Source organism: Spermophilus citellus, assembly GCF_964194105.1.
Source record: "Spermophilus citellus genome assembly, chromosome: 3".
In the NCBI taxonomy this organism is placed as follows: domain Eukaryota; kingdom Metazoa; phylum Chordata; class Mammalia; order Rodentia; family Sciuridae; genus Spermophilus; species Spermophilus citellus.
Window position 1 is genome coordinate 15,589,213 of NC_138184.1, and position 22,325 is coordinate 15,611,537.

Below are 22,325 nucleotides of genomic sequence, written 5' to 3' on the forward strand. Positions count from 1 at the left end.
TTAGCCGGGGCGTGTCTCCCCCACTCCAGGGTGGGCTCACTGCCTGGACCCCTCAACTCCCCCGTCCTGGGGACAACCCTACCTCCGCATCATGGCTGTCTACCTGCTCTGCTGCCTGTGCCACCCACCCCGTCTGGCTGGCACCCAGGGGCACCCTTGGAGTGGGTGGGGCCAGAGAGAAAATGAATGAGCAGATGCAGAGGGATCGAGGACAGGAGTCAGCAGCCAGGGAGCCGGGAGGACAGAAACAGGAAACGCCCCCAACTCAGGATCATCGCCCCGACACCAGAAGGCACAGACTCCCCACGTGCACCACCCTGTCCTCCATTTTGCTCTCTTTTCCCCTCTTCCTTCCCTTCTCTCTTTTTCCCCGTGTGGCACGGGATTGAACCCAGGGGCACACCACCACGGAGCCATCCCCAGCCCTCTTCATTTTTCAGTTTTGAGACAGGTGGTGCTAAGTCGCTGAGGCTGGCCTCAAGCTCACCATCCTCCTGCCTCAGCCTCCTGAGTCTCTGGGATGACAGGTTGTGCCCTGTGCTCAGTTCCACATTTTCCTTTTTAAAACACCAACGGGAAGAAACATGTTATACGTACATCGATACCGTGAGATGCTACTCAGGGATTAAAAAGAAAAGGACTCTCACGCAGGCAGGCCCAGAGGAACCTGGCCCGCATGTTGCTCAGTGGCAGAGGCCATCTGAACAGGGCACACACTGCATGATCCAGCCCCATGACAGAGGCACAGAGAGGTTGAGCGTCAGGCCCAAGGTCACACAGTTCACAGGAAAGAGCCAGGTTTGCCCGCTTCAGGGGGAGTGCTCTCCTTGTGTTTATGGAAACCCCATCCTCCGTGTTCCCAGGGAAACGCCTGCGTTCAGGAAGAGTGAGGGCACAGGGGAGACGGAAGCTTCTGGGCTACATTTCCACTGATGGGTGGCATGTGGCTTTTCCTGCTCTGGCTGGGACCTTAGCCCTGGAAGATGCCAAGTGTGCGGGGGTGGGGTGCACACTGGGCCCCGCCTCGCTCACCTGGGCAGCAGAGGCCCGGGCCTCTGGGGATCAGCCAGACGTACACAGGTTTCTGGGGAGGGGGGCAGGTCGCCAAGCTGGGCCCCTGCAGGAAAGGGCTCAGCGGCGTGTCCCCCCTCGCCCCCAGCATTGCTGAGGGCAGTGGGCGCTCTGTCTGTCCATGAGGGACACCGTATCTATGGCCACGCAGAGGAGCCCGGGTGGGGGTGTAGGGTTGGCAGGGGAGACCCAGGCTGGGTGGGCCCCACGGTGATGCCCAGGACTGCCACGGCCGGAGCACCCCAGGGCACGTGGCCAGCTGGCCCAGCCTCCAGTGGGTCCTTCTGTGCTGGTGGCACCCCAGGCCAGGGACCCTGCTCACCAGCCACCTCCCCGCACCCCCAGCCCTCGTGAGTGGTGGCCTGGCCCAGGACCTCTCCCTGCCCAGTTCTTCCTGCCCCGGGTCACCCCCATTCCTGAGCTCAGAGCACCCAGGGGCCAGCGAGCAGGGGCTGGGATCCCGTCACCAGAGTAACAACAGCAGAAAGAGTCCCAGCAATGACACTGCTGTGCCCAGCCCCGGCCACCCTGCCTCTCCCCGGGGAACCCCGAGGCGGGGACCACAGCTGTCTGTTTCCCATGGCGTTTCCTGCCACCCTCCCCAGGTCTCAGAGCCTGAGTGTCCACGTGCCCAGGGTGGGGAGGGACTCACCACATGCTCCCCGACGTGTCCCGCTCCCCGAAGGCACTGTAGGATCCGTCCTGGTGCCTGTAGGTCAGCTGGCGCTGGTACCCTACGGGAAGAAGGGGACCGGTTCTGCTGAACAGCTGCCCTGGGGCTGCCTGCAGGGCCCGGGCCTGGCACCCCCCCACAATGCCACCTCACGTCTGGGACTCTGGAAACGGTCTCCAAACCACAGGTCGGGTCCTTGAAACTGTCCACACCCACACCTGGGTCCCTGAAACGGACGCTCACACTCCTGGGGTTCTGGAGACTGCCCCACCCCTGCATGTGGGGCCCCTGTGACCTCTGCCTCATTTTCTAACCGGCCTCTGTGGCATTGTAGGGAGGTCACACGCCAGCCCTCAGTGGTGCCCAGGTGACCAATGAAGTGTACCACCTCGAGGTGGCACCCTGGTTCCTGGGTGGCCGGTGTCCACCCCCTCCCAGGCCCATACATCCTGAGCGCCTGGCCTTCTGAGGGCCGTGGCCTGCTTCCTGGAGCCAGACTCTGACCCTCTGCTTCCGTCTGGGAGTTGAACACTGACCATCACACGTGAGTCCCTTTCCCATCCATGAGGACGGGTGACTCCAGATCACCAGAGCCACCGAGGAGGGCTTCCAGCGCAGCAGAGCCACCGCAGAGCCAGGAGTCGGGACCCCCATCTGGCCCCTGGAACCCGGGTGCCCACGTGCCTCTGTTCCCTCCTCCGAGTGGGGCCCGGGAGCTCTGGGTTGGGCACACGTGGGTCCTTCCTCCACCTGGTCACTCCAGGTCCAGCCCCAGGGCAGAAGCAAAGCCCAGGAGACCCCAGGACCTTGCCGTCAGCTAACTTAACTCCCTCATGACACAGACGGGGAGCGGGGCACTGAGAGGGACCATCCTGCCTGAGCACTGAGCGGGAGCCCGGGACAGGAGGAAGGCCCAGCTTCTACCCAGCCCCCTCGTGGGACCAAGGCGTACAGAGGGGACAGGCCTCAGATCCCGGCCCACCACACACCCTAGGGGCCTCCTTCATGGGAAAGGAAGAGGCCCAGCGCTGTCCTATTTATCCCTGAAGATGTTCACTGTTCTAGGCACAAACACAGCTATTGGGTCAACTCAGAGCCAACTGTAATGACCACACTGAACTTTTCATTCCCAAATTCAAAAAATTATGTGGTTATATCACTTTTGTTGTGAGATAAAGAACTCTATTAAAAAAAAAAAGACACTCGCTCTCCTGTGGCCAAGCACCAATATAAAGAGTCGTCCTAACAGCACAACTCCAGGCTCCTGGGGAGAGTGACCGATTGGGGCCGCCCTGAATGGTCTCCTTGGCCCACTGCACCTGGCCTGTAGCCACCCCCAAAAGGCTGCACCTACTCCCGGCGGAGCTCTCCCCCTCCCCTTCCCTCCCCTCCCCTCCCCTCCCCTTTCCCTCTCCCTCCCCCTCCCCTCCCCCACCCTCTCCCTCTCCCCCTCCCCTCCCTCCCCCCCTCCACCTCTCCCCCTCCCCCAGGCAGCCAGCCCCATACCCTGGACCAGGTAGTCAGTGGTGTCCCTCTCCACCTCAGGGCTGAGCTGCTGGGTTTTCTGAAGATACCTCAAGACGAAGACATTGGGGGCAAAGTGGATCATGTTCTGCTCTCCGCAGCCAAAGGGCAGGCGCAGGAGCTTGTTGAGGTGGTTCAGGGTCGGCCCCATGACGTCGCCTGCAGGAGAGAGGCGGGGGCTGGGCTGGAGGCTGTGCCCAAGTGTGGAGCACAGGAACAGCTTCTCCCAGGGTGGGGTCAGTTGCTCCATCACTGGACACCAACCTCTGACTGCCCGTGCTGCCCTGTGGGGCCACCCAGATGGCCTGGTGTCCCGGCTTTGGTGGCCACCTGCCCTCTCTCACCTACATGCTTCTGTGTTTCCTAGCTGTCACTTGGATGTGCACTCTCTAGTTTTTCACTCTTTTGAATGTTTTTTTTTCTAGGTTTTAAAATAGATGCATCTTAAGGCTATAAATTACCTGCAAAGTGCAGCTTTAGCTGCGTCCCACAAATGTCAGGAAGTCAGTGTAGCCATTCTTGTTCCATTCTAAAAACTTTTTTATAATTTCCAGAAAAATGTGATTTTTCTCTTTAGCCATGAGTATTTTAAAGATTTTCTTAAAGTTTCATACACACCGGATATTATGGAATATTAGTGCATTATAATGTTCTTTCTCTCTTTAAATTTCTGGTCTTCTGTTCTCTCATCCCTTCGGTATTCTGACATCCTCTCCTTGACCTCTTTGTCCCAGACCCTGCCAATAAGTGCTGTTCCCTGAACCTACCTCCTTTTCTTCTTCTTCAGCTTCCTCATGACGCACTAAGGCTGCCATTGCCCCTGTGCCTCTTCTGTGGCCCAACCTGACGGCTTCTTCATAACCCTCCTTGGGTTCCCATCTTCCTCTCCACTTTTCTGTCTCACCTGAGCTGAGGACCCTGCACGCGGGGCTTCTGCACTGCTGCTGCCCGTCTGCTTCCTCCCACACCTCTTACCCACATCTGCCCACCCTCCCCTTTGCCCCCTGCCCTCCCCCAGCCAGGCTGTGGACAGACACCTGTGAGGGAAGCAGCTGCCCGCTCAGACCCAGGGATGGCGCCGTGTGGGACCCCCAGGGTGAAGGCCTCGCCGTAGCTCTCATCCACCTCCATCTTCCGCCAGAGGCGGAACTCGCCCACAGAGCCCCAGCCAGTGGAGAAGCCAATGAACCGGACCTCCGGTGGCCTCGGGAGGGTCCAGGCCATGATGACGGACTCGTTGGATGGCTCTGGACCATGGCCAACCTGGAAAAAGAGACCAAGGCTCCTGGACGCCGGCAGGAAGCGTGCAGTGACCTTCCGTCATCTGTGAACATAGTCAGGGGCCTCAGCCACACCCCCGGTGTGAAGCTGGGTCCTCGGGGAGTCAGCAGCGAGGGACACCAGAGGTCACCCTGTCACTGGGCTTCCAGGAACTTCTGGGCCTTACAGATCCGCTCCCTGTACCTGGGACATCCTCTGCTCCTGTTTTACCAGGTTAACTCCTATTCATACTTCAAAGCCCAGCTTGGCTGTGCCACTCCCCCAAACGTTGTGCCAGCTGTTCCTTTTCTAAGTCCCCTTCCTGGGCCCACAAAGTGCCCCCTTTCACCTGCTCGTACCCAGTCTCCCTGGTCACCCACCACCCTTACTTTTTCTTCTCCTTTTTCTTTTCTTTCTTTCTTTTAAGCAGCTCCAGACAGACTGTGAGCCACCTGAGGGGCCCTGTGTTTCCCCTCACTCCTCCCTGCCCCCAACAGAGCCTGGCACAGAACAGGAAGCAGCAGATACCAGAGGGGCACAAGGCTCCCGTGCCCACCCAGGCAGCCCCGGGTACCTGAATGAGCCCGTCGTGCCAGCTGATCCAGAACGTCCTGAACTCGTCCCAGGAGAGGATCTTGGCCGTGTGGGCACTGGCCATGGGCTCACCCATCTTGCTGGTCGCAATCCATGACCTGGTGTTCTGGTGGCCCCCCAGGACGATTTCGATCATGCCCGCTGTGTCCTGGGGCCCCGAGGACAAGGCCACACGGGCGTCGTTGTGTGCTCGCACGGCCACATCGAAACGGGTGAGATGCTGCGGCCGCTGAACGTACTGGAACTCGTATTTGTTGGGGGTGGAGATGTGGAGTCTCTCTGGATGAAGGAACGGAGGCCGGAAGTTGAGAGGGAGCCTAGAGGAATCTGCCACCCTCACATAGGCTAGGAGGCGAGCACAGGAGGCGAGCACAGGAGGCGAGCACAGGAGGCGAGTACAGGAGGCGAGCACAGGAGGCGAGTAGGAGGCGAGTACAGGAGGTGAGCACAGGAGGCGAGCACAGGAGATGAGTACAGGAGGTGAGCACAGGAGGCGAGCACAGGAGGTGAGCACAGGAGATGAGTACAGGAGGTGAGTACAGGAGGCGAGCACAGGAGGCGAGCACAGGAGGCGAGTACAGGAGGCGAGCACAGGAGGCGAGTAGGAGGCGAGCACAGGAGGCGAGCACAGGAGGCGAGTAGGAGGCGAGCACAGGAGGCGAGCACAGGAGGCGAGTACAGGAGGTGAGCACAGGAGGCAAGTAGGAGATGAGCACAGGAGGCGAGCACAGGAGGCGAGCACAGGAGGCGAGCACAGGAGGCGAGTAGGAGGTGAGCACAGGAGGTTAGCACAGGAGGTGAGCACAGGAGGCGAGCACAGGAGGTGAGCACAGGAGGTGAGCACAGGAGGCGAGCACAGGAGGCGAGCACAGGAGGCGAGCACAGGAGATGAGCACAGGAGGTGAGCACAGGAGGCGAGTAGGAGATGAGCACAGGAGGCGAGCACAGGAGGCGAGCACAGGAGATGAGCACAGGAGGCGAGCACAGGAGGCGAGCACAGGAGGTGAGCACAGGAGGCGAGTACAGGAGGTGAGCACAGGAGGCGAGTACAGGAGGTGAGCACAGGAGGCGAGCACAGGAGGCGAGCACAGGAGGCGAGTAGGAGGTGAGCACAGGAGGCGAGCACAGGAGGCGAGTAGGAGGCGAGCACAGGAGGCGAGCACAGGAGGTGAGCACAGGAGGCGAGTAGGAGATGAGTACAGGAGGTGAGCACAGGAGATGAGCACAGGAGGCGAACACAGGAGGCGAGCACAGGAGGCGAGCACAGGAGGCGAGCACAGGAGGCGAGCACAGGAGGCGAGTAGGAGGTGAGCACAGGAGGCGAGTAGGAGGTGAGCACAGGAGGCGAGCACAGGAGGCGAGCACAGGAGGCGAGCACAGGAGGCGAGCACAGGAGGCGAGTAGGAGGTGAGCACAGGAGGCGAGCACAGGAGGCGAGCACAGGAGGCGAGTAGGAGGTGAGCACAGGAGGCGAGCACAGGAGGCGAGTAGGAGGCGAGCACAGGAGGCGAGCACAGGAGGTGAGCACAGGAGGCGAGTAGGAGATGAGTACAGGAGGTGAGCACAGGAGATGAGCACAGGAGGCGAACACAGGAGGCGAGCACAGGAGGCGAGTAGGAGGTGAGTACAGGAGGTGAGCACAGGAGGTGAGCACAGGAGGCGAGCACAGGAGGCGAGTAGGAGATGAGCACAGGAGGCGAGCACAGGAGATGAGCACAGGAGGCGAGCACAGGAGGCGAGCACAGGAGGTGAGCACAGGAGGCGAGCACAGGAGGCGAGTACAGGAGGTGAGCACAGGAGGCAAGCACAGGAGGCGAGCACAGGAGGTGAGCACAGGAGGCGAGCACAGGAGGCGAGCACAGGTGGTAAAAACAGGAGGCAAGCACAGGAGGCGAGTAGGAGGTGAGCACAGGAGGTGAGCACAGGAGGTGAGCACAGGAGGCGAGCACAGGAGGCGAGTAGGAGGTGAGCACAGGAGGCGAGCACAGGTGGTAAAAACAGGAGGCAAGCACAGGAGGCGAGTAGGAGGTGAGCACAGGAGGCGAGCACAGGAGGCGAGCACAGGAGGCGAGCACAGGAGATGAGTACAGGAGGCGAGCACAGGAGGCGAGCACAGGAGGCGAGCACAGGAGGCGAGTACAGGAGGTGAGCACAGGAGGCGAGCACAGGAGGCGAGTAGGAGATGAGCACAGGAGGCGAGCACAGGAGGTGAGCACAGGAGGTGAGCATAGGAGATGAGCACAGGAGATGAGCACAGGAGGCGAGCACAGGAGGTGAGCACAGGAGGTGAGTATAGAAGAGCACAGGAGGTGAGCACAGGAGGTGAGCACAGGAGGTAAGTAGAGAAGGTGAGCATAGGAAGTGAGAACAGGAGGTGAGCACAGGAGGGAGCACTGGACAGGGTGGCAATCTCCCCAGGGCTCTGCACACAGCTGCAGAAACATGGTGGCTCAATAGCAGCACTGACGGTGGCACCCAGGGTAACTCCAGCTAGGGACATGCAAGGTGCCAGAAACTGCACAGGCTGCTGACAGAAGCAAGAGAAGACCCAGATCCATGGAGAGCAGACTCCACGGGGGCAGAGGAAATGCTGCAGACACACTGATCTTCCCCAAGCTGATCCACGGACTCAATGCAAATCCAAGCAAAATCCTAGAGAAGTTGCTACACTGACTTTCGAATTTTCTGGAAATGCAAAGGACCTAGGGGACCCGAAACGGCTTCAGGAAAGAACAATGTTGAAGGATTCACCACTGGGCATGGAGGCTCAGTGTACAGTTACAGTGGTCACCGGGAGGTGAGAGCACAGGGAACAGAAACAGGGAGCCCAGAGTGGACCCAGGCATGTGTGGGCTACTGACTTTCAACAAGGAGCAAAGACGTTCCATACAGAGAGGACTGGACCCGGGGTGCTCTGCTGCTGAGCCACATCCCCAGCCCGTTTTATTTATTTATTTATTTTTTTGAGACAGGGTCTTGCTAAGTTGCCCAGGCTGGCCTTGACCTTGTCATCCTCCTGCCTCCTAAGCAGCTGGCATTAGAAAAGTCTTTCATATAAATGGTGCCAGGGCAATTGGTGACCCACGTGCAGAAAGATGAACGCTGGCCCATACCTTGCAAGGTATCCGGAATCAACTCCAAATAGATCATTGCCGTTTAGAAACCAGAAACTTAGAACCACAAAACCTTAAGGAAACAGGACTCGTGAAGATGTCTCAGGAACAACAAAGTGTGATTCACCAAAGGGAGGATGGTGAGCTGGGTTTCACCAAAACGGAAGCCTCTGCTTCCCGGCAGCACTAGAGCCTGGCATGGTGGTGGTGCCTATAACCACAGCGGCTCAGAGGGCTGAGGCAACTTAGGAGACCACTGAACTTCCTGACCGCTGTGCCCTCTGTCCCCGGGGAGCGAGCGCTGGCTTCGCAGTGAAGGAGCCGTCACCCTGTGGTAGGGGAGGGGCCCGGTGGCTCCTCAGTGGGTGCAGAGGACTCACCGTTGGGACAGAAGAAAGCACTGTAGGTGTAGGACCGCGGTGCCCCTTCAGGCTGAAACAGAAATGGAGCGACTGAGAGCGGGGACAGGGTGGTGGGGACAGTCGGCACAGAGGAGCATCCAGAACTCCCAGGGCAGCAGTTCCGAGTCTGCACCGTGCAAGTGAGCTGCCGGGGCTTGTGGGGAACCCAGGGTGACACCAGGGTCACAGGCACACAGGAGTGACCAGGTCACCCACCTCCTAGGTCCGGGTGGCGACATGGAGGCCTCGCCATCACACTGTGCCGTGGCCGCGTGAATCTCGCCTGCTCCCGGCGCCCGGCCCTGCCCCCCCCCCCACTGCCCTCCGGTCCCCGGGTGCCCAGAGCACTGTGCAGAGAGGCTGCGGGATCCAAGGCCCCGACAGATGTCCACGAGCACCGTAAAAGGCCCAGGCCACCTCCGCCTCCACCCGGTCTGTACCCGTGTCCTGCCTCCTGCCTGTCCACCTGGGCTCCCTTCTCTGTCTTGTGCCCCGGGAGCCCAGAAGGCCGTCAGCTGTTTCACAGAAGGGCCAAGACACGGGCTCGGCCGAGGGGCCATCGACAGATACAGGGATAAAGGGAATGCAGTTCATGACACAGCGGACTATTCAGGCAGAGGACGTGGCGAGTCCTGTCACTGGCAGTGACACGGGTGGCGGAGGACATCATGTTGATGAAGGAAGCCAGGCGCAGAGACGGCGGGCGGGGTCCTGGTTCATTTGAGGAAGCTAAAAACATTGATCTCACGGGAGGAGAGATGGGGATAGCGGTCACTAGAGGGGGAGGGAGGGGACACAGACCGTGGTTAGGCAAGGGACAGCAAGGGACAGCAAAGGACACCAAAGCCCAGGAGATGGAAGAAGGTTCTGATTTTCCAAAGCACAGGAGGAGAACTACAGTCACAATGGTCCGTGACACATCCAAATAACTAGGAGAGTCTGAAGGTTCCTGGAACAGGAGATGGAAATGCTGATTTCCTTGATTAGTCATTATACATCGTATCCATAGACTAAAGTATCACACTGTTACCCCGAAAACATGTATGAATATTACACATCAACTAAAAAAAAACCAGGTGCCCAGAATTTAACTCCCAGACCTCAAAGGTTTGCTAGAGTTTGGGTCTGGGATGTCTCCAAAGGCCCCTGTGATGAAGGCTTTGGGAAGGTAAGGGGACCTTTAAAAGGCGGGGCCTAGTGGGAGTCCTTCAGGTCATTGGGGGTGTGGCCTTGAAGGGGATAAGGTGGTGCCAGCCCCTTCATCTTTCTCTCCGTGGTTTACCAGCCATAAGGTGAGCGGCTCCGCTTCACCATGCACTGCTGCTGTGACGTACCGCCTCGCCACAGGCCCCAAAGCAATGGGCCGAGTGATCATGGACTGAAACCTCCAAAGCTGTGAGTCACCATGAACCTCTTCTCTTTATAAGCTGATCGTCTGTATTTGTTACAGTCACAGAAAGCTGACTAGCACACAGGAATAGCTGCACCAAGGTAGCCGTGGGCCCCACTCCCTCCACAATGGCTAACTCTAGGTGTCGCCTTGACTAGGTCATGGGAGGCCAGAGCGGCTAGAGACTCTTTCTGGGTGTGTCTCTGGGGGTGAGTCAGTCCCTCCCCAATGTGGATGGGCACCGTGCTACCTGCTGAGGCCCAAATAAGGCAACCAGGCAGGAGGGTTAAACTCCCCTCTGCCCGCCGGCTTCCCGGGCTGGGGCCTTGCTCTTTTCCTGCCCCCCGTGCTGCTGGTCCTCTGACCCCCGGGCTGGGATCCCCGCCCTTGTCTCCATGGCTCTCAAGCCTTCAGCGACACCACAGGGGACAGGTCACGGGACGGCTCCAATTCTACAGTCACGTGGGACGTGGCCTGATAATAAATCTCGTTGGACATCTGTATGAATGTGTGTATGGTAAACCCCGATCTAGGCGGTCATGCGTCACTTCACAACAGGGATATGTTCTAAGAAACGTGTCCTGGGATGACCCTGTCATTGTGCAAACACCATAGAGCATATTTACACACAGGCTGCAGCTGCTCCGACGTCACTACGGGGTAATTGTACGGACGACCGTCATACGTGTGGTCCATTGCCTACTGAAACCATGCGTCTGTCTGTCTGCCTCCTTTTGGTTCTGTTTCTCTAGAGAACCCTGACACATCCACCCTCTGCTGGGTGACATGGGGCCACTCACTCAACCTCTCTGGGCTGGGAGCCGTCCATGCACATCGTCTCTGGTCCCCAGCCCTGGCGGCAGAGAGCGAGACCCCGTGCGTTTTCCACAGCAGGGCTGGACAGCCAGGACACCTGTGGGCCCCACAGGTAAGAGGCGGTCCTGGGTCCACAGCTGGGAGGTCTGTGCAGGCCCTGACCTCGGACTCCCCTGCTGCAGGACTTGTGTTCCGGGGACCCACGCCCCACATGCCACGTCCCAGTCCGCAAACTGCCTTGGAAAAGTGCAGAACTAGGAGACACACACGTGGCCCTCAAAAATGGTCAGGGTCACTCCCTCCAGCCCCTCCAGAGTGCAGGGCCACCTCACGACCTGCTCAGCTCTGCGAGGAGGGGCCAGAGGCCACTGTCCTCCAGCCAGAGGCTCCCCCCCAGCTGTCCCTGAGTCAGACCCATGTGGCCGCCCGGCTGGGGCTGGATGGCATACCCGGCTGCTCCCCCCCAGGACTGAGGCCCACGCTGGCCCCGCGGGTGGGGCCTGGCCTACCTCCACGGTTAGGCTGCGCCGGATGTGATCCGCCCCGGCGGGGACCCTCCTGTCGGGGGGACCCTCCTCTGCGTGTCTGCTGGGCCTCCCATCCCGGCAGCAGCCTGCGTCTCCATAGGCCAGGGCTTTGGCTGCGGGGATTTGGTGGCTGTCAGAGCAGGTCCCCGCCAGGGTGGGCTGCCCCTCCCTCCCCCTGTGTCAGGCACGCGTGCGCCTCTGTGCAGGTGCCGTGTGCGTGTGGGGCACGTGTGCACGCATTTCTGTGTACACATGCACACGTGCGTGCCTCTGAGCACGTGTGTGGCCTGGGTGTGGCTTGGGTGTGCCTGTGCTTTGTGCCCGTGCCTGTGTCCCACGTGGGCTTGGCACCCTAACAGCCCTGCTCCCCCCAGGTGAGGCCCTGGCCCTCTCCCCAGAGCTGCCCCCCTGTCCTGCTGGCCCCAGCTGCTGTCCTGTCCTTCGGGACGGTCCTGACCTCACCTGCTGGCCCATCCGCCCCACGGCCCCCGCGGGGCCAGAGCCTGGAGTCCTTGGTGGCTGGAGGGGAGCATGGGGTCCCCACCTGTGATGTTGCTGCGCCCCAGGTTGCTGAAGGACAGGACGACCCAGGTGGGTCCCATCTCCCCGGGGGCCACACACATCTCCTGGGTCAGGTGCCGTCTGCCGGGGTGCCCCACCAGCTGGATGCCCTCGGGCACGGAGATCTTCACGTGCACCTGCAGGGGGCACTGCTCAAGGCACCTGGAACCCAGGCTGGCCTCCCTCCCCCACCGTCCACCGCAGGTCCAGCCCCGCCAGCCCTCTCCAGAAGCCACGCCGTCCTCAGAGGCCCCTTTCCACTTCCAATCAGGCACACACCGGCGCTGTCTGGCTGCCCTGCTGCGGGCTTATCTCCACCCCTGACTAGCTTGGGCCTGCTCCTCTCCCAGCCCTGCGTCCCCACAGGTCCCTGCAGCCCCCAGGACCATGGGGGCTTCAAGGGCAGCCTTGCCCGCCACACCACCCTGGGCTCCTGATGGACACAACCCGACCCACTGCCAGTCTCCCACGGGGCTCCCTCTGACTGTCTCCCCAAACCCAGGGCTCTCTGGGGAAGAGTATGGTTGTGTGTGTGCACCTGTGTGTCTCTGGTGCACACGTGCTCAGCCTGAGCAAGCACAGGGTGCACACACACCAGCATGCATGTGGGTGCATATGGGTGCATGTGTGTGCATGTGTGTGCATGCTTGTGTTGCTGTGAGCATGTGTGTGCAGCCCACGTTCCACCGTACAGGTGCGTGCCTGTGCCTTCTGAATGCGTGTGACTGCATGTGCATCTACGTATTCATAGCCTCCCCAGACTACAGGAGCTCTCACTCCACGTCCATTTGTCCAGCCAGCAAACCGGAAGCACCTGCTGGGTTCAGGCTTCTGCCTGGAGATAAAGACACAGTTAAGCAAGACGCGAGCGACCCCTGGCCCCGGCCGGCTCAGCTCTCTGTTGGAACTTGGTGTCTGTTCTTTCTGAGCGGCAAAGGGGCTAGGGTGTGCTCAGTGGTGGAGAGCGGCTGTGGTCAGTGGGGGCTGCTTGTCCAGCATGTGCAGGAACCTGAGTTCAGGCAAAGGCTGGACCACAAGGTGAGGGCGGAAGCTGAGTTTGGGGTGCACAGGCATCAAGGTGTGACACAGAGGGAAGGACACAGGAGGAGCTAAGGTGACAGAGTCTGGATCTTGCCACAGGAAAGGCCAGCTGGACCCAAGCCTCAGCGCCCTCAGGTTGAAGGATGCTCAAGATTTCCCACATCCCTCTTCCAGAAAGTTCTTCCATGGAGAAAAAATGGAAACTCAACAGCCAAGTGTCAGTGGTGACATGTAACCACTGGGAGGTGTCATGGGCAGAAACAACCAACTATGGAGTTTAGAGGTGGGACCTTCAGTGGGTGGCTTTATAGGAAGAGGCAGACACCAGAGGAGCCGTCCCCATCCCTCACCATGTGATGCTCCACACCACCATCCCCAGATGCGAGCTTTTGACCTTGGATCTCCAGAACCACGAGCCAAAATAAACCTCCTGGGGCCAGGGGTACAGCTCAGAGGTAGAGCATGTGCTCAGCATGTGAGGGGGCCTGGATTCAATCCCCAGCACCAAAATAAAAAGTGAAAGAAAAGAATAAACCTCTTTTCTTTTTAAAGTTATCCAGGCTCATACATTTTGTTATAGTAATGCAAAACAGCCTAAGACACCATCTCACCCCTTCTTCCTGGTAACAGAGATGCTGTAACACCCAGTTCCTCACCCAGGCCCCATTCCACCCCTGCACTCTGACTGCAACAAGGCCCGCCCCTGCTCCCCCAGCAGATGGGAAAAGCCATGTATTTGGGGGGTTGGTACCTCAGCACAGGTGCCCAAGTAGTTGTAGACACTGAGTGGGACCTTGACCTGCTCCCCGCGGACGACGAGAGGGGGCAGCGTGAAGTCCAGGAAGAAGGGCTTGAAGGTCTTCAGCAGGACCGGCTCGGCAATTCCCAGGCCGCGTGAGGTGGAGAGGCCCACAGCCTCCCCCACCCAGCTGGTGATGGAGTCAGGCACCTGCAGACTGAGGGTCTCCTCCCCTGACGGGCCACTGTAGAGACACAAGAGGGACCACGGCCAGGTGGGGATGGACCAGGCCACCTGGCTTGGGGGGTCTGGGGTGGGGGCTGGGAGCTCAGAAACAACTACTTGAGGCACTAGGGGAACATGTGACCCGAGAAAGCCACCCTCAGCCCTAATTTGCTCTGAGAAAAACATGGCCGGGTCTCAAGGTGATGCGAACACAGGTCTTGAGAGGGGAAGGTCGGCCCTGCCTGGTTTGGGACAGAGCCACTGAATGAACGGACCCAGCCACTTAGTGGGGCTGGGCACGTCCAGGAGATGCACATTTACGGGTGTGATCACGCTGCGCCCTGTAAATACGCACCATCCTTCTGTCAGTTAAGAAAATGATGAGAAAGAAAAAAGCCTGAAAATAATACAATAGAGTCTCATGATTTCCCTGAGCTGTGTTCTGGGAAGCCACTGTGAACTCCGAATTAGCAGACAATGGCTCATGGCTCCTACCAGAAATAGAGGGTCAGGACCCTGTCAGCCTCTGGTCATATTTTGGCCGACAAATCAATCTACAATTTTGTTTTATGGGGTTTTTTTTTGGGGGGGGGGATAACCAGGGATTGAACTCAGGGGCACTCGACCCCTGAGCCACCTCCCCAGCCCTATTTTGTATTTTATTTAGAGACAGGGTCTCACTTTGTTGCTTTGGGCCTCCATTTTGCAGAGGCTGGCTTTGAACTCGAGATCCTCCTGCCTCAGCCTCCCGAGTCGCTGGGATGACAGCCATAGGCCACTGCACTCAACCTATGTGTATCTTTGTTCAAAGACACCTCACTTAGTATGTGGTGTGTTCGTCTCATGAGCTCACGGCCAGTGGCACCCAGACACCCTCAGAGGGAGAGCAGGTGAGAGATTCCACTGCGCCTCTCAGAAGGCCGTGAACTTAGGAATTCTTTGTTTCCGGAATTTTCCATTTAATATTTTTGGGCACAGTGACTGTGGGTCACACACTACAGGTAAGAGGGACGATCTGGCAGGTCTGAGGAGGGAAGTCGTCCCCCGACGTCAGGCCAGGTGCCCGGGGAGTGCCCTGCACTTGAGGAGACCCGCTAGCTCTGCTCTTCCCCGGTCTCCGCGCGAGGCCCCAGGGTTCTCCGGGGGGGGGGGGGGGGGGGGGGCCTTCAGCACTCCTGCTGCCGCGGCCTTGTCAGAGGGAGGGGTCATGTGCTCACTGTCACAGATACCGCGTGGTTCCACTGATCCACAGTCCCCGGGATCCTCACCATCACAGTCAGAAAGTGAAGTGGTGGACGTCAGGGGCTGGGGAGGAGGCACGGGGGGAGTGTTCAATGGGGACAGAGTGTCAGTTTTGCAAGAGACCTGGAGACGGTGGTGACGGTCATTCGAGGATGTGAAAGCTTAATGCCACTTAGCCGTGCGCTTAAACACGGCGCAACGGTCAGTTTTATGTGATGCGGATCTTTCCTCGATTTCAAAAACCAGGGAAGAAAAAAGGGAGATTGTCCAGTCCCTCCCTGGGCCCCCAGGAGGCTCCTGCTGGCCTCAGACCTGCCCCTCTGATTCATCCTCGCTGCAGCCAACAGCAGGGAGGGACGTCCCAAGGCCCAAATCCCTGGCTCTGGTTCGTCACCCAGCCCTGGGGCCTCAAGCGCTCTGCCTCCCCCAGCCACGAGGGACCTGCCAGGCTGTCCTGCTGGTCCCTCCTGGACACCTTCCTCCCCTTGTTACGCATCCATTTACATGTCTGGGCCCGGGCCCCACCACCCTGCCTTCTCCAGAGGGTCCCCAGCCCCGGAGCCCCCAGGCCTGTGTCCCACATCCATGAAGGACGGACCCCACTGCTGTCTCAGGGCTCCTGGGGCACCTGCCGACTCTGTGACATGCAAATCTCAGGAGCCCGGGGACCCTGTCTGCCTTGTTCCAGGGACCACCCTTGGCACCCCAAAAGTCACCCAGCACCCGGAAAACAGAAATTCTCTTGCAATGCCAGGAATGGAAGCCGGGCCCGGGGACGCGCCGGACAAGCGCTCCACAGAGGCTGCCTCCCGGCCAAGGGGAATCCTCTGGATGATTTTGTAGCTGGGCCCCACAGCAAACCCGGCAGCCAGGATCCGCTCCCACCAGGAGTCTGCCTTCCGCAGAGCCCAGCTCCCCAGGTCGCAGCCCCCAGGTCTGAGAATGGGAAGGGCACCTCTCCCGCTGGCCGGGGAGCAGCCGCGTCGCACCCTGTCCCCGGCTGGCTCACTCCACACAGGTGGCTGTTGTCCCTGCAGCTTGTCCTGTTCCTGTAGGGTGGGCAGACGAGGTGCCACCCCCTGTTTGTGCCAAACTGCCATTAAATGCTCGGGGCCTAGAAGGACCTGGGCCAGCAGCTGGTTCATGCCAAACAGTCCTGGGCTCCAGACTTCCATGCCTGACTGGTGTGTCATGGCCAGGCACGGCCACCTTTGCTAGACGCTCTGACACCAGCAAAAGGCACCCCCCCGCATCCTGCAGAGACCGGGCCTCTGGATCCTGCTTCTGGGAACTAGAGCTGATCGGGTCAAGGAGCAGCCGGCCCCACGGCAGGAGCCAAGTCCCCGAGGGGCCAGGAGGGAGGAGGGTGGGTTCAAGTTCAGGTTCTGTTCAGAAATGTCATCTTCTTAATGAGCTCATTATGCAAACAGAGCACTCAGAGTCCCCCAGGGCGAAGCGGGGAGCCGGAGCCCTCCGACTGCGGACTGCAGACTGCAGTTCTCATGGGCAGACATCCAGGCTGCAGGGGACTGGGGGGGGGGGGACTTCAACAGCTTTGGGTTTGAGGGTTGAAAAAGAACTTGCAATGTCACCCCAGGGGTGTCAGGGGCAGGTCCACAGGCAAAGGGGTCGGGAGGGAACCCTCTGGACTCGGTGAGCGCCTTGGGGTCCACCGGAAAGGACAGGGCAGGAGAGGGACGGAGCCTACCTGACGGTGACACACCGCCAAAGCCATGTCTCGGGGAAGAACGTCCTTTTTCTCTTCTCTGCTCTATAAAAATTTTAAAAGGAGGAAAAGTGGTTAAAGTTTCATGGGCGCACAAGCCCTTCCCTGGAGGTGGCTTTCTGCCTGATCAGACTTTCACATGAGCTTCGAGGGCCCAGCAGGTACCGTTGGACTCCATGGGGGTCACGCCGGCCCCTTTCTCTTTCTAGCTGATCCGGGTGACGTGTCTGTCTCCTCTCCCCCCGCCCCTGGGAGGGTCAACCTTCTACTCAGGACAGCGGAAGGTGAGGCCCAAGGCGGGCAGAGTCCACCTCCCACCAGAGTGGGCCTCACAGCCTGGATGCAGGAGGTAGGAGGGACAAGGGGACCGCCCCCTTCCTCCCCTTACTAATGTCCTTGCCATGTTCTTCCCCATCGTCGCACGGAGCCCCTCTCCCTCCCCCTCCTCTTTCCTGCAGAGAACCTTCCATTCGTCCTCCTCTGTGCCCCAGCAACCTCACAACTCACTCTGTCCTTAAGGACAAAATAATGCTTTTTAAAATTTTACTCAACCTCTCAAAATTAAAAATGCTTACATTCTTTCTACCAGCAATACCCCTAGTAGAAACGCACCCAGGATACTGCCACAGACACGTGTGCAAAGAGACAGGGGAGGACACGGCAGCCTCCATCAATAGGGGGACTAGCACATTCATCAGCAGAATATTATACATTGGTGAACAAGAGCAATGGCAGTTGTGCATGGTACTCATGTGGAATAGTCTCCAAGGCTTATTGTTAACTTAAGAGAGGGAAATAGAGAATATTGTTGACCCATTATGTCCCATGGTCCTAGATATAGGACATCAGCAAAAATTTAAATTGAACAGTTTTATAGGTATCCATTATAGAGGCACCCCCTACACAGGATGATGAGATGTCATAACGTTAAAGTAGTCAATTAGATTTTTTAAAAAATTCTTATATATGCCCAAAAGATATCTAAGAAGTTATCCATCATGATTATGACTGAATAAAGTAATGGAGGGCTTGGGAGTAGGAGGAAGACTGAAGGTTCATTTATACCCTTTCACAGTGTTTAAAAATGATTTTTTAGCCAAAGGTATGCAGTGATCGGAAATCCTGTCCTCAGAATAAGGATGCGCATCCATTTACAAAGAGGCCTGGGCGCTTCTTGCGTGAGGCATTTCTTGCGATTTTCTAACCCTAGGAAGCTACTTCCATGTCTGCTCCCGGCCCAGCTCCCGGATCCTGCACTTGGGTGGGTGAGGGCCCCCAGGGTGGCTGCCATGTTCCACCTCCCTCATTCACCCTCGTCCTAGAAATGCCTCCAGATGTGTCCTGATTTGGAGTCTGGAAAGCAGGAGGCTGTGTGCCACACTCTGCTAAATGTGTGGCTCAAGTGGGGACAGCTGGAAAGACCAGGGCCCCCAGGAACCCACGGGAGGAGACTGGCAAGGGCGAGAGGCTCCCGATCTGTACAGAGAGGATTTGAAAACCTGTGCTTCATGGACAGGCCACGCACCAGGGAAGGACAGCACCCGGGCCACCTCTGGCTCAGGAAAGGGGTGGAGGGGCCCCGGGACCACCCTCAAGTCTCTGGAGAGACCTCACACCGCAGACCTCACTGGCCACATCTCATCTCCCTTCTCCTCCTCCTAGGAGAGGGGACAGCCAGGCCTGCGCTCCCTTCCCAGCCCACACGTCTCCGTCCTCCACAGAAAGCCAGGAGGCAGGGTCCTCAGGACAAGCTGGCTGGCTGAGATCTGGGGTTGAGAAGGGAGTGGGGGGCAGAGTGAATAAGGGGGCAGGAGAGAAGAGATACGGGCAGAGCGGTGGAGAGACAGAAGAATAAAGTGCCAAGAAGAAGGGGGTCAGTGAACAGGAGGCCATGTCACCTCGTGTGAAGGAGAGGTTCCCTGACTCCAAGGACAAAGCTGTGAATCTGCTGCCTCAGTAATTGGTACTGAACAGACCACAAAATGGTCCGAGATGGAGAGGATCTGAACACCATCACCACCGGGTTTGACCTCAAGTGTGCACTGAGCGATGTTGGCCTCGGAGACATCTAAAAACTTTCCCAACATATTTATATCATTTCATATTCCCTCCAGGAAATATGAGGGTTCCTACCATACCATGCCACATCCTGGTCAAAATGTTTTACTTTACCATTGGTCTGTTTTGAATTTAGTCTTTCCAGGGTGAGATTAAAGGCAACTCTTTGTGGTTTCCATTTCTATCTCCTTAATGATTGTGACATTGAGATTATTTGTATATACATTTTAGGTATTTATATATCTTCTTTATGAATTATCTTTCAAGTATTTTGACCAGTTTTAGCTGGATTGTTTAACTTTTACTTATTGCTAAGTTTTATCCACATTGTTGCATTATTAATAGTTCCAAAAATCTAAAGTTGCAGTTGTAGGGGTTATTAGTATATTCTAGTTCCTAGCCCTTTGATTGATACATATATTGGTAACATTATTGTCTTTGTGCTAATTCTTTGTTGCCTTCATTGTGCTTTTCTTTTAAGAATAAAAGTTTTTAATTTTGAAAAAAAAAGTGTGCACTGAGCACCCAGAATTCAATGACTGGGCACTTGGAAACTTTTTGCAAAAAGGTACATTTGTAAAAAGCATCTACAAAAACTGGTCATAGAGAAAGTCTCCCAAATTAGACCCAAAAGATGGATAGCATACAGGCTACAAATGCTTGTTTGTGAATTTAGAAAACACATAAGAATAATCATGGGGGGGAAATGATTTGAAAATTTAAAACACTTCTGGACAAGTCATGACTCAAAAACAGAATCATTCCACCAGTTAGAAACAATGTGCAACCAAGCAATACTGTAAATGTTTCATAGTGCCAAGTAGATGCAGCCAAAGCCGTATTCACAGGAAAATTAATAGTCCTCTAAAGGCCTAGCCCTGACATGAGAAAGACTGAAGGTATCTAACCTGAGAAAACAGAATTGGAGGGGAAAGGGAAAGAGAATGAAAGAATGGAGGGAAATGAAGGGTAGGAGGAAGGAGAGAGAACAAAAGAAAGAATTTTCTAAGCAGAGTTCCTGAACGTGGGACAATCTGTTCTCAGACCAGCCAGCACCCCTGAGGCATCTGCTTCTCTCTTCTCTACCCTCTCTCCCAGGCACTGGGGCAAGGCCAAGAACTGGGAGAGGTGCTCCAGCTCCTAGCCCCCAGGAGATGATCAGCCAGCTCTACAGTGGACTGAATGTTTATATGCCCTCAAAATTTGTATGTGGAAACCCTATCCTTCAAGGTTTTAGGGAGTGAGGCTTATGGAAGGTGCTTATGTCATGAAGGTGGAGCCCTCCTGACCCTCCTGAATGGGACAAGTGCCTGCTAAGGCACCACCTATGCAGCAGACACTGCATCTCAGACTTCCCCACCTCCAGAGTGTGAGCAAGCCTAAAGTATCCTGTCACAGCAACCCAGAGTGTGACAAGCCCCAAACACCATCAGTGCCCAGCGTCAGACACCTTGCTCAAGGTCTAGGCCATTACCTGGGGGGTTGCCTGGAAGGCGCCACAGCCACCAGGGTCCCTGTGTGGGGCTGGAAAGCTGGGACAACCTCGTCGGTGTAGAGGCTGCCATCCTGCCGGTGGTTCAGGCTGACCCTGTTGGTCATCACCACTAGTCCTGTTTCCTGGCAACAGACAACGGCCAACAGTGGTGGGGAAGTGGATGCTGATGGTCCCAGGAGCAAAGGGGAGCAAATGACAGTCCCCATCACCCTGTGGCCACTGGCCCCGACCTCACTGATGGGCACCTCAGGGAGGGAGTCATCTCTGGGCTTGGTGGAACTGGCTGAGGAGGTATGAACCCAGGGACCATCCAGCGCAGAGTGATAGCACATCTAAATTGTGGCCAAGCCTGGCTGGACGGTGCATGAAAGGCCAGAGTCCACCGATGGGAAACAACAGTCCAGGGGAATCCAGAGACAGGAAGGGGCTGCTGGGCTGCTAACGGGAACTGGCCCCCTTTTGGGGTGTTCTGGGTCTGGACGGAGCTGGTGGTTGCATGACAAGGAATGAACTGAGGGCCATTAAATTGTGCACTTTAAAATGGTGAATTTTATGGTCTATGAATTAGAAAAAATATCAACCTGACAGTGTGTGATCCAGGCCAAAGGCTGGTGACTTTGTATGCCAACGATTACTTATTATCTTTGTCACTGTGACGATTATTGGGAGCAACTTGGTGGATGAGAAGATTCATTCTACTTTTTCCCAAGCCGGGTTCAACCCAGGGTTATGTGCATGCAAGGCAAGGGCTCCACCTCAGGTCTGAATGTCTGTCTGTCTGTCTCTGTACTAGGAATCAAACCCAGGAGCACCCACTGAGCCTCTAGGACCACAGGCATGTGGCACCATGCCCACTGCACGTCCCAATCTTAATGCCAATAAAATCCTAAATGCACCCTCCAAGCCACTAACCCTCTCTGGATTTGTGTGACCCTGAAGGGCACCTGGGCAGATAGGACCTGCTGCCTGAGAACAGCCACTCCCCTCATTGAGTATTGACAGGTATGTGCCAAAGCAACCTAAGTCGGGCAGAGCTAGGAGCAACAGGCCCCTGCCACTCCCTGGAGACGGTTTCCCTCCCTCCCACCTAGCACCCTCCACATACTGGTCCATAGATCAAGTTACCATCTGCCCAATCATTTAAACGTACAGTCGTGCCCCACATCAGGATAATCTGGTCAACAGTGGGCCAAACACTGTCAGATGAGACGTTGTGGCCATTGCAATGTTCTGCCTCAGGTAACCTGGGTGTGGGGACCCTGTGCTGCCTGCTGCGTAGAATCACAGCACACAGGACAACCTACGGTGCACACGGCTCCAAAACAAGAATAAACCAATGGCTGCCAGTTCTGTGCTGAGCACACATTGTCATTTTAGCACAGGCTCCGTCTACTTGTAAAAGCCGTTCACTGTTAACAGAATGTCAGGTCACACTGGCAGTGGCCTCCGCCGTCTCTTATTAACGGCGTCTCTCTGTGGCATCTGTGCTTGGTTTAACCTCAGGTGGTTTGTTCATCGTGACCCTAGGAGCGACAGGCTGTGTCCTGAACACACCCAGAGCACAGGTGCACCATAGGCTGTACCCTCAGTGTGTGAGCAGCGAGCGGGGCTCAGACTGTGTGGAAAGACCAAACCACCTCTCCTTACGGTGAAGGCAAATCCCGAGTCCTTGGTGACACCCCAGGGCCACGGGAAGGCAGAGGAGCGCCTGCGCCGTCGAGCGGTCAGCCCCGCCCACCAGGACGCTCCGTCCTCCCTGGACACACCGAAGGCGTCCGAAACGTCGTAGTCTTCCAGTTCCCGGAAAACCTGCAGGCAGAGGGGGACAGGCCTGGGTCAGCTGACGTTTCCAGTCCCAAGTAGGCCGTC

General features: G+C 57.3%; 1 protein-coding gene across 2 annotated transcripts in view; it reads right to left on the reverse strand.

Annotated features, from left to right (window-relative positions):
* Nucleotides 1-22,325, reverse strand: part of CPAMD8 (C3 and PZP like alpha-2-macroglobulin domain containing 8) — a 70,152-nt gene that overhangs the window by 16,213 nt on the left and 31,614 nt on the right. For both annotated transcript variants that reach the window (XM_081286911.1, XM_081286910.1), the window contains exons 17-27: nt 22,104-22,265; nt 20,436-20,578; nt 16,886-16,948; nt 13,723-13,954; nt 11,914-12,067; nt 11,352-11,482; nt 8,616-8,667; nt 5,103-5,401; nt 4,306-4,531; nt 3,251-3,427; nt 1,724-1,805 (exon numbers count right to left, since the gene is read on the reverse strand). In XM_081286911.1, coding sequence (XP_081143037.1) covers nt 1,724-1,805; nt 3,251-3,427; nt 4,306-4,531; nt 5,103-5,401; nt 8,616-8,667; nt 11,352-11,482; nt 11,914-12,067; nt 13,723-13,954; nt 16,886-16,948; nt 20,436-20,578; nt 22,104-22,265 — 1,721 coding nt within the window. The remainder of the gene's footprint in view (nt 1-1,723; nt 1,806-3,250; nt 3,428-4,305; nt 4,532-5,102; nt 5,402-8,615; nt 8,668-11,351; nt 11,483-11,913; nt 12,068-13,722; nt 13,955-16,885; nt 16,949-20,435; nt 20,579-22,103; nt 22,266-22,325) is intronic.